Source organism: Neolamprologus brichardi, chromosome 3 (assembly GCF_056152115.1).
Source record: "Neolamprologus brichardi isolate AB-2024 chromosome 3, ASM5615211v1, whole genome shotgun sequence".
In the NCBI taxonomy this organism is placed as follows: domain Eukaryota; kingdom Metazoa; phylum Chordata; class Actinopteri; order Cichliformes; family Cichlidae; genus Neolamprologus; species Neolamprologus brichardi.
Genome location: NC_142106.1, coordinates 45,881,801 through 45,899,901, shown reverse-complemented (window position 1 = coordinate 45,899,901; position 18,101 = coordinate 45,881,801). Strand labels below are relative to the sequence as shown.

The following is an 18,101-nucleotide window of genomic DNA, read 5'->3' as shown; positions in this document are numbered from 1 at the left end:
ATGGTAGGATGGCCTCCGCCTAGGTGAAATTTACGTGTATATCCCAAAAACTTTGTTCATATTTTACCCTGAATGAAGTCGTCAGGGTTGAATAGACTTGAAAGACCACAATTACTCTAACATCCTAGTATTAATGTTTAACTTTCTCATGCTTTAAAAGCTTAATCCCCGTTACCAGCAACATGGGATTTTCCCCAGCCTACGGGGAGCACCAGTGGAAAAAGATTGTAATTGGGGTTGTACGGGGTATAAAGGGCAGGGAGCTAGAGAAGTGGAGGAAAGGGACAGGAGAAAGGAGACGAAGGACGAGGTGAAGGGGAGACTGTCAGCTCAACTTATCGACAGCTCAACCCCCGCTGGGATAAATACAAGAAAGGTGTGCGTTTGTATGCATGCGTGTGCATCCGTGTGTGTACACGTCAGTCCTGATGATCTGCTATGTCAGCTTGAGTAAAGGTCTCCCTCTGTGCGGATGCCCTCAGGAAACACTGACATTCTCCGCTGAGTTTCTTATGTGTTTTCATGTGTGTGAGTGTGCAGCAAGAGAGAGACCGCCTAGCATCGCAGCATTTCCTCCGACCAAATCCAATATGTTGCAAGTGTTATCCAATATTTCAAGTATTTTGGATGCAGAGCCACTCCTAAAGCACTGGCTATTATTTCAGCTAGTCAGCACTACCGATGACTGATGAAAATTGGGCATCTATTCGTCCTGAAGCTGTCATTCGTGCCAGGGTAGACGATATCTTCTTCCAGAGATGAGCCTCTTCTGCACGGCCAAAGGTTTGCAGTGCAAACATTCATTTCCTTAATTTACAGAAAGGCAGAAACGCTCCAGAAACTGATCATTTACACTTCTTGAAATGTTTGAATGTGTTTGAAAATCATAAACCGAAGCTGAGAACAATGAATGGCACATAAAAGAAATAAAGATCTTTTGACAGATTAACATATCCATCCTATCTGACAATGAGTCAAAACAAGTCAGAATACAGTAGAAAGGGGATTCAATAAGTGACATGACATAAATGGTAAATGGTAAATGGACTGATTCTTATATAGCGCTTTTCTACTCTCTCGGAGTACTCAAAGCGCTCTATACAACATGCCACATTCACCCAGTCACACCCATTCTCACAAGCACTTTATCTATACTTAGTGCTTTTTCTAACTACATTCACACACATTCATACTCCGATGGACGCATCGGAGAGCAACTTGGGGTTAGTATCTTGCCCAAGGATACTTGGCATGCCGACTGGAGGAGCCTGGGATCGAACCTCCAACCTTCCGATCAGTAGGTGACCTGCTCTACCTCCTGAGCTACAGCCACATAAAGATCTTTAGCAGCTGCCTGCGACTGGCACCTGTGTAATTCTAACAACTGCGATAGCGTTCACGCACACATCACAGGAGAATTTCTCCAAGTTAAGTTTACTTCAGTTTGATTGGAGGAACGTGTACTGTATCTGCACCACTCAGTTCAATCAGGTTCAGTATATTGGCACTTTGCCGCTACTAAAAAAGTGTGAACAAAGGAAGTAACAGATATTAAGTCTGGCCTACCTGCCAAAGCTGCCAGGCTCACAGACAGACACACACTCTGGGGAAAAGAGATGAGGAACATAATGTTTGCTGAAACTTGAAGCTAATGATCTTAGCAGAAAGGGTTTAGAAAATCTACAATAGTTTTCTAAAACTGTGCTCATAGCTAAACAGATGAAATAAATGAGAACTACTGCCATTGTAATATTTAATATCTACCTCCACAGCGAGCTACACGCTTTGGCATGTATTGCACGTGTGCAGAGTTCTTAAAACATTTACACACTCGTTGAAATTTTGAATTAACATAGTGCAAGTATTCCACTCACTACCCAAGTCTTATGCACCACAGGCCACATAATGTAAATGGTAAATGGCCTGTATTTGTATAGCGCTTTTACTAGTCCCGCCTAGGGACCCCAAAGCGCTTTACATGTCCAGTCATCCACCCATTCACTCTCACATTCACACACTGGTGGAGGCAAGCTACAGTTGTAGCCACAGCTGCCCTGGGGCAGACTGACATGTGGGCATCAACCCTCAACCAATCCCCTTCAAGCTCTCGAAATAGTGACTTCTAAAGTCCAATGGGCTTAGCACTGCCCTCTTTTGCAGAAGCCAAAAAAGCCTTTGCATGCCCAAACACTATTTCATTACTCACTCACACTCTATTTTCCGCTGCTTTCTATCCATACTTTCATTTCTCTGCCCATACTTTCACCCCCCGTGTCTGCAAATGGGAAGATAGCTGCAGCCTCCCTGGTCTCTCTCCATCTAGTTTTTAAAGCAGCCCACTACTGAAAAGTGGAGAGGGAGCTTGTTGTGGGTCTCTCTGTGTGTATTTATGGGCACGAAAGAGAAAAAAAATAAAGTAATTATTCAGGATTCACACTGTGTTTCTGGCTTAATGAGGTGGCGGTTAATCGCGAGGTCCAAACAGCGGCACTTTGGGACCGGCTGGCCAACAGTGCAGAGAGAAGATGGTAGTCACAGAAGGGGTGGGAGGAATGAATACCAAATCCAAGCATTAAATGATAATGCATTGCTAATGCAATGAATATAACAAAAAAAAAAAGTGAGACCCAGTCACAGGTGAAAGGCAGTTGGCTTTTATGTCTTTCTTTTGGATGTCTTCTTGGATCCCTTGTTGGATCAGGAGGTTTGTGGGAGACTTTTTTTCCCCTCTATTTTGCCGGTCTGCTTACTCATTCCTCCTGAGCTTGGACTGAGTTAGCTGGTGATGAGAATGTGAGAGGGCTAAAGCCTCCCCTTAAGTCTGTCCTGATCCATGCTGCGTTGAGGACACGCTGTCCATGCTGAAGGTAGTGTGACCTTCATCACAACAAGTGGCATGACAATCGATGTTAAGCCTCAACCAAGTGCATTACACATAGTGAGGCAGGATGCTGTCTTGCTCCGGAGACCAGCAGCCATCATTGGGGGTTTTTTATTTCGCTTTTTTAAAGCTTTTTGTTTTTGCTGTTGGTTTGCCTTTCGACTGGAGTACCAAGCAAACGATCACCTGTAGAGTTGGTGGAGCGGAGGAGAGCGAATGCATTTCAGTGATCGGCTTTCATTAAAGTTCGGTAAAGAGAGACGACAAGAGGAACTTGCCGTGACCAGTGCTTGTTTAAACCTATCAAGCTCATCAAACATTAACAGTAGGCTAGCTGAAGCCAAACACAACACTTAGCGAGCTGCATTTGGTCCCTTTAGAATTCTTGAAGTCAACTTATTTGCTTACTCATATGGTGATAGAAGTAAGAGCCTCGAGAAATTTAAAAAATGCATGCTGAAAACCAGATAGTGTCCACATATCGGTGCAAAGAAATGTAACAATGATTACAGAACTTGGAATAAATAATTGTTTGCTAGAAATGACATGCAAACATGTATTTAACAAATTATAAAGAAGCAACGCAACAAAAAAATACAAGACAAATTGCGTGCAGAGTTCACAAAGACTCTAGATAGAAAGTCCAATTTCAGTGGCAATCTTTTGTACCACAAAAGCATTCTGATGAGGTTGTTTTTCATGCTGCGTGTGGGAATGTTAATGGAGAAAATAAATCGAGATGAGATATAGGGAGAGGAGGCAGATTGAAACCAGCAGCATTGCAAACACACTGGCGCTCTGTGCTCGATTAGTATGCCTGACAGCACTATGGGCTGGCAGCTGGATTCGTTGTACACATGCAAGTTTTGTGCTAATGCCCAGCCAGTGCATATAGCCACACAAAGAACTGCACAAACAGAGCATCTCCTCCCTGGCTCTTCCTCTCCATCCCTCTCCGTCTCATTTTCTCTCCGTTGTTCTCTCACTCACATAAACAGAAAAATGAAAGAGCAAGAGAGAAACAAAGTCCTCGTTCCACACGCTCTTACACAGCATCTCTGTCTGAGTTGGTTCCAGATGAATAAGGCAGAATACCAAGTGGCCCACTTATACGCTATGCAGAGACAAATAGACCAGTCAATCACTGCAGGCTGCAGCGGAATAACAAATGCTCTCTGGTATGTGTATGTGAGTGTATGTGTGTGTAAAAGAAGCGGTATGAGCTTTTTTATTATTTGCTGCTCCACAAATGCATCTGCGTGCACAAACATAGTGTTACAGTGCTGGAAACAACCTGCAGTTCTAGATGAATGTGATGTGCTTTTGAGCGTTACAGCAGACCCAGTCTGTTTCTACTGTTAATGAGAACGGGAGAAAAAAAAAAGAGCGACGTAGGAAAAAAGAGATACAAAACACTGTTGGAGCGCCTGTGTCTCAGAGGTGCTTCCAAAGTAAAGCCTGTTGAGGGATGCCAAGCACCAATTTCATTTGTACCTCATCATTCCCTTCAGCCATATTTCATTTATTAACACCGCCCCCATAACTGTTTTCCTAAAGTGCAGTGCTGTAGGCCTGCCAGACTAAACTGACCACTGAAGGTCACCGAAGAAGCAAAAACAATACTATTCAGCAGAATGAGAGCTGCTCTATAAATATTAAATGTTTCAATTACTTCAGATATCTGCTCAGAAGGACTGCATCACACAAACTAGAAAAAAAAATGTATCCGGCATGACTGAGTGACAGACCATCCCCTTACCTCGGATGGTGTGGGGATGGTGAGGTGGGGGTAACAGGAAACATTGTTAACACGGGCTACATTGACCAGATCCAATATCAACTTTCTGTCACAGGGAAATTAAATGTCTACAGCGTCACATTTATTTTCTATAACATCAGTATCAGTGTCAGCTGCTAAGTCTAAATGAAATCGCTTCAGTGCCACTTACGGAAACAACTTCAGCAAGCAGGCAATTGTACTAAACCATCCATCTATTTTCTCCCTCTTATCTAATCGAGGGACATAAGAGGGGGGTGGAGCCAGCTGTCATAGGGCAAGAAGACAGACATAGACATAGACAACCACTCACCCTTAGGGCTAATTTTTAATAGCCAATTATTTAGAACTCACATGCATGTCTTCAACCTGTGGGAGGAAGCCAATGTACCCAGAGAGAACTCCCTCAGACACAGGGAGAACATGCCAACTTCACCCTGCCCTAAATTGCTAGGGGAAATGCTCAAAACAAATAAAGAGACATCTTGCAGATAGCATGACACCAAAACTCCACGAGTTCCAAAATTCTCACATTCAAAGTATTAAAAGTATTCAATAAATACACTTTTTTTTTTGAAAAACAATAATTTAATTAAACATGAAAGGAAAAAAACAATACATTTAACTTCAAATGTTTTTTTCTCTGTGTTTTCGCTTCCTCACATCCCAGGTAGTGGATATGATTGGCTGACGCCCAACAGGTAATAATATCCAATGGAGACAAATAGCCTCACTTTATCTGGTACGACACATACGCTGTTATGGAATCGCTTCTATCTGTATGTAATATCTTCTCCAGTGAACTGTGAATCTGCATTCATAAATAATAACTGCAGTGTCAATAATTCTGATAACGTTTCCACCTAGAGTGAAACAAACGACTCTGGGACTGGACTGAGGAAATGACTCGAGCTTTCTCCACTGAAAAATATTTACCGCGTGAAACACGTCTCTTACTGTGTTATTGTGCGACTGAATTAAGCTGTAGGTGTGGGACTGTGCGTGTTCGCACCACTCTGTTTTATGTGTTTGTGTAGAGGAGTGTAGTGTACATGCAGAGAGTGATTAATCACCCAAAGACCCTCTGAGCTTTGTCTACTTAGGCCACCAAGAAAGCTCTTTTACAAACAACAGCGCAAGAATGATTACTGAAATAATTATGCATTTTTTTATTCCCCACAGAGAATGAAAAGCAGTGGCAATCACATATCTTTTTTTATTAAGTCTGTTTGTGTGGCCAGTAACACCGAAGTGTGATTGTGCGTGCGCTATATCTCTCCCTCCTACTGCGAGATAAAGAGGGGTCTTTGTCATTTATTTTTGCTCACCATATTTCTTCTTTTGATCACATGCATTTACACTTTTTCTGTTAGAGTTAGGCGACCCAAACACTTGTTTATCCCAGATTTATTGTGATTGTGCAAAAAGACAAACAAGCAGGATCTATATAGGTTTTGTTGCACAACCCATAACCCTATTGGTAAGAGTCTGCAACTGCAAGTCGTCTGCGTCCAAGGTAAACATGTTGAAATATCTCAGGATCTGGAGCACCCATTAAAATTGCTACCCAGTATCATATTTCCTACCTTGGTTTTTCACAGCAATCCGAAGAAAAAGAAAAATCCTTGAAGTTCGGAGCGTTTGAAATCTTCCTTACATAATGATAAGATTCAAGAAGTACGAAGAGAAGAACGTTAAGATCAGAAGCCAAGAAGCCAAAAGCTCAAGTTAGTGTGAGCTCTCAAAGTCAGGAGATCAAATTTGATTTTCATAGTTTCAAGCAGACGGTAATGACTGCAGAAGGTCAGGTCAAGAGATGCGGCGCTGTTGTCGGGGGAGAAAGGACAGGCTACAACAAAAACAAGCTACAGCAATACATGCAAACCTGGAAGAGGCTGACATACTGCTGTGTTAAACATTCTGAATAATGTGTCAGTCGACATCAGTTTAGTTGATGATTATTGTGCTGTTTATTCCAGACTGTTTAACGGTTCTTAAATGCATCATCTTACAAGAAAAAAAATACTGATAGGGCCTTAATGTTTTTCAGTTTAATTTTAATTAGCTATGCTGACATGTGAAAACTAGCCCATTGTTGTGTCGCCAACAAATTTGTGATGCCAACATTTTTTTAAGCTGTTATGAATAAATATTATGAATCTTACACTAGTATGTCAGCCCCTCACTGAAAACACGTGATATCATTTGCAGCAGGTTGTGAGAGAACTTTAACCAGCAGCCAACAGATCTGTAAAATTGCACTTTTATAAACAAAAAAAGATGAAAGGCCCGTGTCAGTGTTCACAGTCTTACATGTCTGAGATTTTCACAGCTCGATTTAAAGCTGAATCCTTAATGAGACTTTTCTGAACTGCAGACTCAAACTTGTTCTACATAGATGCTTCGTTTTTTTCTCTGCAGTTACACAATAGATTTGATCGGGCTGCTGGTGAAGTCCTGTCCTCCATTCTATACATTCTCACAAAACAGACACATCTTCCAGCTTCTTCTACAGAGCACATGTTGGTATACTCCCTGGTTCCTTATATTTCTACCTGTCATGTTCGAAAGCAGCACAGTAAAGCTGCTAACGCGCCCCACAGGCAACAACTCGAGCACAAGAATAAGCCTCCTTTTCCCTTTTCTATCATTTGCTCTCCAATCCCAAGCAGCGAAGGATCTCTGCTTATCTCGGCATAGCTGTCATGCCGACAAAACAGTTATCACCTTCTCCTCCTTGCTTGAGAGTTCCAGGAACCAAAAGAACACCTTGCTAATCAGCTCCTTACTATCATGCCCGGTCATATTCTGTATAGCTAACCCAGCAGCCAATATAACGAGGGGAAAAGCACAAAACGAAGCTGGAGTCTTTCTCAAATAAAACATGGATTGGTTTAAAAAAAGAAAAAAAATCAGCAAAGAAGCTGAGGCTGGTACTTCTTAACCCACCACTTCATGAGCAAACAAAGACTTATGCAAACAAGTCTATTAGCCTTTCACCCTACTTGTGCTCTTGCTTACATCAAGATTGTGAAGAGTGCTGGATGCTAATTATACATAAGCTCCAAGTTACCAAGCAGCACACTGCTACAGACAGAATTCTTAATCAATGCAATATTTATTATTATTATTTTTAAAAAGGTATAAAATTAGCTTCATAACTTAGCTTTAACAGTTAACAACATAATGCATATTTCTACACTAAATCCAGAACAATGAAAAATCAAACCTCACAGTCAGGTTTCTTATAGCTTATAGTAAAACCTTCCCCATCACACATCTGGATATTTATGAAGTCATTTCCACACTTCAGTGAAGCTAGTTCACACTTAATTATAGGGTGCACAGCTACTTCACCCTCAGTAAATGCCTTAGCCACAACCAGATTCTAATATTACGAACATACAAGAGGAAAAAAGAATGAAAAGCATTGACCTGAAAACCACATAAGTGACTAACCTGTGTCTCGCTGTTCTCTACCTTTTTTCTTTCACTCCCCAGCTTCCAGCCACCCAGCAGGGGGCTTTGTGGCAGGGACGTGGGACTTAGACCACTGTTTCTCCTCACAGCATGTGTTAGCACTCATGGTAAATTTCATGGTGAAGTTAGAGTTGTGCAGGATTTTACTCTGAATAACAAGACAGCACCATCACCATCTGAAGAGTAATGAATGAGTCCAATCTGTGTGGCCCTACTGAAGTGCGATAATGACTTTACCTTGTTAAACAATGTTTATGCAAGCTGTAGAGCTTGTTAACATTTGACTGTTCACAATTAAAATATCCTAACATTAGCTAATAATTATAATTATCCACTTAAAGTCATTATTATTAGCTAATGTTTAGATGTTTTAATTGTTAGCAGTCAAATGTTAACAAGCTCTGCAGCTAATTTACAAAAACATTTTTTAGTTCCAAAATGAGACACCGGATCTGTGAGGATGTGTTCATGTCTGTAGAAATGCAGCACAAGAACATCCATCTACGCCTCGAAGATTCATGCAAATGTTCTCCAAAAGAACTTTAAATTATCAATTGGAGAATGCTCACCAATCACTTTATTAATACAATACAGATCTCTTTCATTGACACTCTGAAAGCAGACTTACAAAGTTGCCTGTGGAGCTTTAACTTTAAACCACTAAACAACAGCTAACCACCACTGAATATGTTTCCACCGCCTGACTCACTGCACTCACACACCTTCTAACCATTTTTAAACAATTAAAACAAAAACTTTGACTTACGGTCGTTGCAAAATGAGCCTCCATAGGACGTCATGCTGCAATCGCAGGTGAAGCCCTCCCATTGCTGGAGACACACCCCCTGATGGTAGCAGGACTCCTCCGTACAGGTGGTACTGGGTCCTGAAGACAAAACCAAAACACACGGCATCACATTTTTTGTTCAATCTCATTCAAAATTAAATATTTCTAAGACCAAAAGGCAGAAGCAAGCAATCATGCACTCTAGGGGTGGGGGAAAAAATCGATACTGTGTAGTATCGTGATATTTTGTTTGCTAATAATGTATCGATACAGGGACAGCAGAAATCGATATTTTGTTACAAAAAAAGTTTTTGTGGACTGGAACATGCTTCCATGACTTCAGAGCATGTTGATCCTTTTTCTGAGCAAGAATCCTGACATTCCTTCACTGTCCAAATGTGTTTAACTTTTTTTAGGCAGCAATAAACATGACAGTTTACTTATTTTAATTTAAGACATGTTTTATTTTAACTAAGTTTAAAACTTTTTTATTTAATGTAAAATTATATTTTGTTTTAATTTACTTTCAAATTCTTCAGTTGCTGAACGGCTGCATAGTTTTCACAAATTGCATAGTTCAGAACAGCTATAATTGTACCAGATGGTTGCGTTCAGTTAAGTTGGACTAGACTGTAATACAAACCGTTCAGTTTGTCAACAATAAAACTGACTGAAATGAGAGAAAGACTGAGACTTTGTTATTAGAGAAAATGAATATTGATAAAGTTTACCTTTATGTACAGAATCTGAATATCGCAAAATATTTTTAAAAATTGCAATAATATCGTATCGTGCGTTAAGTATTGTGATAATATCGTATCGTGAGTTGTATGGTGATTCCCACCTCTAATGCTCTCTGGGTAATGAGAGCAAAGGACAAATTGTAAAGCTCCATTTAGCAATTCGTGACTTTCCCACTGTGGATTACACACACTATTGACCCAACAGCGCACTGTCACATCAGCTGGCAAGATTCACCAAGTGTTTTGCCTTTGTTGACTGACTGAAATGGAAGAAGACACGACTTTCCAAGAAAACTAGATTTTGACTACTTGTGCTCAAAATAAAGATGGTAATGGTAAAATGATAATGCTAGAAGGCAAAAGAAAATAACAACGAACTACTGTTATAAGATCAAGATACAGATCACATGTTAGGAAAACAATGGTTCTAAAAATAAATGTGTGTGGTGGCTGTTGTGTTGGTGGGGTTTCTCATTAAAATCTCAATTAAACACAGACATTTTCAAAGAACCATGGTTCAGTGCCAGACTAATTTGTTTCCACAAAGATAAACAGACATCTCACTGTGCCATTTACAAGTGGTCCAATTAGGACACCCTACCCCCCCACCCCAACCGCGTGCTCCAAACTTATAAAAATAAAATGTTTTATTTTGTGTTGTTTATATGCCAGTTTGGATATAATCATTAGTTTTTAATAATCCCGGGCTCTCCTCCACAGCATGTTTTTCTCCCCTCACCAACCAATCACAGCAGAGGCTGCCCCTCCCTAAACCTGGTTCTGCCTGGTTTCCTCCTATCAAAAGGGAGTTTTTCCTTCCCACTGTCGCTAAGTGCTTGCTCATAGGAGGTCATCTGATTGGGAGTTTTCTCTGTATTATTTTAAGACCTTCACCTTAACCTCCTAGGACCTGGCGTCCACATATGTGGACATCACATTTTGGGTTATTTAGACTAAAATACTCAATTTTGCTCTACAAGGGCCTGATATCCACTTACAAGGACATTATAATGCTACTGTTCTATTAAAAATTTTAACGAATATCCTCATATGTGGCTTTTATTTTTCTTAGAAACAAAAATAAAGTTAAAAGAAATCTCATAATTCTTTATTTTCACATTCATCAGGTCCCAATCAGCCCAAATATCAAAGAGAAATTAAAAATGCATGTCGTGGAAGAGTTCGGGTCTTAGGAGGTTAAATATAAAGTCCCATATATGACTCAAAGTGAATTAAATTGAATTGTTTTAAATTGTCCATTTTCTGTGTTAACTATGTCCTTATTTACTGATTAAAACTGTGTTCCCTTAAGGAGCTAATAGAATATACTGTCATAAGCAAAAGCCACTAAATGATTTGTTCATTCTTCCTTTATATTACTCACGTTATCTTTGCATTTCTTCCTGACAACTCATGAGAACTTGCTATCAGGTGCCTTAAACTTGTTGGAGCATAAGACTCTCATCTGTTATGTTTGCTCCAAATGTTCAAGAAAAGGTAAAAAGCAACTGAGCACATATCTCCATTACCTTGCTGTTGACAGCCGGGTGCTCGACTAGCAGCTTGGTTACAACTTGAACATCTGCCTACATACTAATAGTGTGCTTAATTGAGTTTCTTAAGCAAATATTTCACCAATTCTTGCAAAAATTATTACGTAGCTTACATGCTTTTTAAAAATTATTTATTTATTTATTTTGCATGATTAGAAAATGTAAATTGAAAGCATTTTGTATTTATCTTGGACGTAGACTCTGCCCATTTTTGCTTATTTCTCCTGTCTTGAGCTACAATGAATAAGCAACAGTGCTTTTGTACCTTGACTTCAGTCTCCTTCACTTCCTCCCCTCATCTTATTTTTTGTTGTTGTGATCTGCTGAGTCAGTAGGCAGTTACAAGAAAAAGCTCAATGTTCTAGCCTTTGTCTGGCCTTATCTCTGGAGAGACTAGACCAGCAGCCACCTCTGACCACTCTGTATCCCCAGTCCACAAGCTAACAATGACCTAAGAACCAGGTCCGTGCGGACCCTGGCAGTGATCCACATCCAGGAAAATAATACATCTAAAAAAGTCACCTTCAGTGGTCTTGCTTTTTCTTTTGAAACCCAGCAATTTAAAGATCTAACCTACCAACAGATCAATCATGTAAACAGCGCTTCTTCTCTGGTATATGGTTGGGGGAAAATATTCTGAAAGTGATTATAGTTAAATTAGATAACCAGTCAGAATTGTTTTTGATCTATTCCTGCAATATCAACAAGGGAAAACATGGTTTTGCAACAGCCCCAGGACTAGATGTACTAATATTTGTCAAAAGAGTCCACCATTCCAAAACTGGTCAATTACTACTGCTCAAATCCCTGGCACATCAAATCATTAACTAATATTAGCATCCATTTCTGGTGCCTGCGGGATTCAATATGATAGCTTAATGCAGTTTTAAACTCTGTTTGGAGCGAAGTAATTGTGGTGTATAACTGTAGGCAGGTAATAAGGCTGGCTGGCAGAAGTAGCAGCGTTAGGGAGCAAGAGAAGGGGGGGAGAGAAAAAGCTGGATCACTACTGCATCTAGTCGGCCAATGCGGTCCTCAGGGAAATCAAGTCTGTGCTCTCCAACGTTCTGTATGCCATTGAGACGTGGTGGAGGGGAGTTAAGGGTGGGGTGTGTGGAAGGGGAAATGCTATAGCCAAAATCTACTGTTGTACTCAGGATTAACTACCCCACACCATAGCCATGCAGCCTGAGACATGGTGGCCAGCCCTGCGCAGCAGAGGTAAAAACATGACAAATGCAAGATTAATGAAGCAAAAGCCAGCAAGGGTGGAGCACTGCTGAGATTTGCCACACTGACAACAACATTAGAGGGGAGAGGTGCTTCCCTCATGCAGGGTTTATAGTGCAATAGAGAGGATATACAGAGGACAGACTGTAAAGACTGAGAAGTGGGCGTGGCCATTGGCGATATTAGGGAATAAAGTAAATGGAAAATGGACTCGGTTACTATACTTCAGTGTCTTAAATGGTCGCTTAGTTAAAGAAGCAGGCTTATGTTAAAGCAGGTCACGATGAAACTTTAAGAAGGTAGAGTTACTATTAGAAATACGATTTTTACTCATGTCCCAAAACAACAAACTCAACTTCCGAATCGTTTCCTCATAATTGCAGTCAATATGCAAAGTGAGAAACTGTTGAACAGCTGGCATTCACTGAATGAAATGACTCTTATTAATATCAAGACAAGTGTATTCTACACTAGATGGTAATCATTGCCATTTGATTTCCCCCTAGTGACTCACAGGTAAGATAATGATTTAATGATTGATTGAGTGATTTCTTATCTTTAAACAGTTTAATTGCATATTAAGCTCAGTATATGACAGCTGCTGCTTCTACTTACCATCGCAGCCTCGTTCCACCTGGCCCACCCTGTGGAGGGCATCTGCGATCAGGTCAGGGAGTCTCCCATTCAGGTCCACAGAGGCCAGACAGCCCTGGTACCCGTCCCGAGATGCAATCAGTTTGGGCAGATTGCTGTACATGCTCTTTGTCACGCCACCGATGTACAGCTCCCCTGCAAAACACACCCATAATAAGATCAATGAGAAATAGCCAATGGTCAACATTAGTAGAAAGACTGAACAGGCTGATCCAAAGGGCCAGCTCTGTTCTAGGATGCCCTCTGGACACAGTGGAGGTGGTGACAGGAGAATGGCGGCTAAGCTGTCATCCCTGTTGGACAACATCTCCCACCCCATGCAGGACACTCTGAAAACACTTAGCAGCTCCTTCAGTGGGAGACTGCGGCACCCACGGTGTGGGACGGAGAGATTTCGCAGGTCTTTCCTCCCCACTGCTGTCAGACTCCACAACAAAGACTTTAACTGATCAAACACACACATCCACAAATGTGCAATAACACTAAGTGCAATAATCTTTTCTGGCATCGTTGTATTTTTACTCAGTTGTATATAGCATTTGTATTCTATTTTTATCTTATTGTATATTTTATTCTATTCTGTACAGTTGTGTACTGTATTTATTCTTATTGTATTCTAATTTTTGCTTCATAACTTTTGCACTGTCCACTTCCTGCTGTGACAAAACAAATTTCCCACGTGTGGGACTAATAAAGGTCATCTTATCTTATCTTAAATCCTTTAAATTTACTGGTTCATTTTAGTTAAAAACAAACAAACAAAAAAAAAAATACATTTTGATTTCTAACAGCAACCGGTGTCAATAGAAGGCTTTTATACAACACGGTTGCAGTATAAAAATTGGTTGCCAAATATTTCAATGGTCTAGAAATAGAGCGATGATGGAAATGCATACCAAATAATTACATCCATATTTGGAGTATCACTCAGTGACTGTAATCAACTCAGAAATGGATTATGAATGCATAGCAATATCTGCGTGTATGTGTGCCGGTATACAATGTCAGATACTCTAATACAGTGGTCCCCAACCTTTTTTGCGCCACGGATTGGTTTATGTCCGACAATATTTTCACGGACCGGCCTTTAAGGTGTCGCGGATAAATACAACAAAATAAAACCAGTACTGGTACTGAAAAAAAGAAAATTTATTCATAACACACGTAAAAAGACCAAGGAAAACCGAGTAAACGATAAAAACGATAACAAAATAACGCTGAAAACCGATAAAAACCCTGAAAACTATACATTTCACACCTGAGCCTCAACTCTCGCGGCCCGTTTACCAAACGACTCACGGACCGGTACCGGTCCGAGGCCCGGGGGTTGGGGACTGCTGCTCTAATATAGTTTTTGAATAAAAAGCACAGTTATGGATAAGAACTTGAACATCATGTTAGCATAATAACAACACCAAGTACTGTGACAGTGGCTGCTGGTAAAATGAGCAAATCATTAAGCCATTTGTAGGTACATGGGGCTCCTATGAATGCCACGCTATGCTTGTGCACTGTGAAGATTTGTACCATCAATGTTGGGAGGTTTTCTCCTGAGAGACACTCTGACAAAAGGCTTGTCACTGAGGCGGCAAGAACATGTCTGAAGAACATGTTCGATTCAAAGAAACAGCTTAGAGTTGACATGTGTAAACTGTACAGTAGCAAGCCACAAGGATTGGAAATGTCATGTGAAACCTGACAGACATATTCCATCAACACGTCCGTGTACTGCACTCTCATGGAGTGAAAGATAAACATATAAAGCTCTTTAAGCAGACAGAATTTGCGAATCCTAAGCAAAATGATGAAGCTACAAATGAAGGTCTCTTTATATTACTACATAAAAGGAAATAACCATCACTTTTTCTGTCTTCCAATTATTTTCCCTCTTTCTTTTTCTATTTCAGCCCTCTGTTCTGGAAAGTTTTGCAGAAAATGCCAAGCGAAATTATGATAAACACAAAAAGGCCTTTGATGTAAGCGCATATGAATAAACACGGTTTGAAATGCTTCAGGCTTTTCATATCATCAAAACTCCTACTTTACGCTTTATCTTTAAGAAGGCATAAAACGAGCATCCGGCAAAACCTTTCGCACAGGGGCAAGATCCTGCTACAAAGATAAGGCCATCTGAAAACCTTCCTACTCGGACAAACTAAAATAATTATTTTTTCACAGCTGAAAACCAGAACTTTCAACTGAGAAGCAATGAGCCACAAGGTCAATTATATGTGGACTTTGTGTAATGGAATGAGTCAATGATGTTTGCCAAGTCGTGTCTAGAATTAATGAGTACTTGACACTTCATATTTTCCAGCCAGGGCTCCCGGGCATTATAATCAATACAAGGAACGCATTAGCTGTCCAACTGAATGATGTCCTGAAATCATGGCTGTAAGAACCATTTAGCAAATATGAAATTATCAGTATGGTATTAATCTCAAAAGAGCAAACAACGCATTTCCGCAGAAGTCAACAGCATGTTAGAGATTGTGCTAACCAACTGCATAACTGGAGCAGACGAGACAGGAGGGAGGGCTGTGCCAGATGTACTGTAAAAATTAGTCATGCAAGTTTTGTTTTCTTTCAGTGGAGTAAAGAGTACAGCTGAAGAATAAGTATGCTGCGCAGATGCACACGCCCACTCAGCGAACCGGGGTCTCGCTGTGCTCCGATTGGAGTTGACTATCTTTTAATTTGAATTACAGATTTCTTTGGCTAAAGTTTTGCCTCCCTTGTTCATCTCGGCCATGGACATTTTATTCCACAGCAAATATTAAAGCTCATCTACCTTCATTTTTTTGGGTTTTGGGTTTCTTTCATCTAACATTGTTTTACTGTGACGGTTCCTGACATCTGAAGAGATCACCTACTTACATCACAACTTTCTTATCTATTAATTTTCTGTTTGTACTGTAGAATGCTTCAATTTCGCGCAGTTATAATGAGCACAATTTTACCATTTTTACATTTGACAGATGCTCCTAATTTAGGCTCATTTGTTTTCACACTTATTTGAAAAACAACTTTTAAAACATAAGAAATAAGTAAGGCGCCGACTTTACTTTCAATCACATCTATAATTTGCTGTGAGCTGTGATTTAGCACACAGTGCTACTGATAGTCAGGTTCAGAGCTTCGCAAAACTCTCTGTTTATACACCACTTTGAATTTCATTATTAGTTATTATTAATCTCTGGCTCTCTTCCAGACGGAGTCTTTTTTCGTGTCTGCCCAAACCGGTCGTGGCAGATGGCTGAGCCTGGTTCTGCTGGAGGTTCCTTCCTATTAAAAGGGAGTTTTTATGTTTCAAGTTCTTGCTCACAGGGGGTTATCTGATTTTTGGGGTTTTCTCCCTATTATCAAGGGCTTTTTACCTCACAATATAAAGTGCCGTGATTTGGCGCTACACAAATAAAACTGAATTGAATTGGATAAAATGATTTCTCGAGAGATGATGTCTATCATGTTGTGACTACCTACTTTAATATTTTATTATGACGAGCACGGTGTTGTTACAGTTTTAGGACTGTTTAAGAACAAAAGTTTAGAACGATGAGTAACCATTTTCCTCCCAGCCAGAGACTGTGTCGTGGTCTGGGCTCTGCTGTCCCAGCAGTAATGCATGGCTGTTCTGCTGAAGAGCTCAAAGACATCCACAAGACGGGACCAATTACAGCCTCCCAGACATCACCGGAGAACACCACCTCCACATCTCTACGGTTACCATAATGACCTCTCAGGGGCTGATGGGAGGAATTGGGATGCTTGGATACAGAGCTCTAGAAAGTGTCTGACAGCACCATGTGCAAGAGCACACTGCATAACTAGACAAAAAAAGATTTTAAAGGGTTTTAAAGTGAAATATAGATCTCTGTAATAATGGTTTCATTTCTCCTTCATGGTGTGAAACCTCATATGAAAGACTTTGTGAGACTTGGATGGATCACTTTGGGAACAATGGAAGGTCTTCAACACTTGACCCTTTTTTGATAACTCTCAACTTTATATTGTTAGAAGTGCAATGTTGAAATCTATTATTATTTAGCCCATATTGGAATACCATCTATTTACTGTAAGCCTGCAAAGTAGCAGAAGATTTGTAAATAAAGAAAAATCTTAATTATGTAAAATATTTCAGCAACAGTTCCATTGCAGGATTTACATTTAAGCAAATATTTGCCACTGGCCATATTACCTCCTTTGCTCAAAGGGTTGGATTTTCTTGAGCTGTATTGATTCCAGTAAAGCACAAGCAAGCTCAAAGAGTACTCAAAGATTTGCTTAGCTGTTATATTATGGCTGTGCTGAAAGTTTCAGGCGGAAAATTGTATAACAGCACAGTGACAGTGGGAAACGTGGCATCAGATCTAAGTGAAACTGTCAGAAGTTAAATTGTTTTTCTAAGAAAAACCGGGGCTTTCTCGGCTTCAAATCTGAAGGTTAGCAAGAAGGCTGACAAAGAGGGTAGTACATGACATTGAAAAATGCTTTGCATAAATTGAGAAGTTGGATCCGAAGCAATATCACCCAGACAAGAAGAGAAATGGAAAACAATTTCATCACAGACACAGAATTTCCTTAAGTTCTCTCTTTTGTCCACATTCAAGGTGGTGCACAAAATGACACTAAGCAACACAGTGGGTTCACTTCTCATTTAAATATGCCGAATGATTGATGATAAGACTCTAATTGAAAGCGAGAGTCTGGTTTAAATATCACAATAAATATCACAACACTCCTCTTATCACCGGGGTAGGGATAATTTTGTCCAAGCAATTTTAGATCTCCCCAGAATAAGAAAGTATTCAGCTCTTTTCACAGCTCCTTTTATTCTATGACAGACCAGCAGCATGCAGGCACGCAAGACAAATGAGCTTTTTATTTCCAACTTTTTTTGGAAGAATTTTCTTTCAGTGAGGGGTATAAGTCCCGACAGTTTCGGCTGTGTCTGTGTATATCCACTGTGTACTTTGGTCTGAAAAATGGCCAAAGT

At 40.2% G+C, this 18,101-nt stretch overlaps 1 protein-coding gene across 7 annotated transcripts in view; it reads right to left on the bottom strand.

Annotated features, from left to right (window-relative positions):
• The window catches only part of nrxn2b (neurexin 2b), a 739,753-nt gene that overhangs the window by 308,638 nt on the left and 413,014 nt on the right, over nt 1-18,101 (bottom strand). For all 7 annotated transcript variants that reach the window (XM_035912885.2, XM_035912888.2, XM_035912887.2 and 4 more), the window contains 2 exons: nt 13,067-13,240; nt 8,905-9,024 (listed from right to left, as the gene is read on the bottom strand). In XM_035912885.2, the coding sequence (XP_035768778.1) occupies nt 8,905-9,024; nt 13,067-13,240 (294 nt within the window). The remainder of the gene's footprint in view (nt 1-8,904; nt 9,025-13,066; nt 13,241-18,101) is intronic.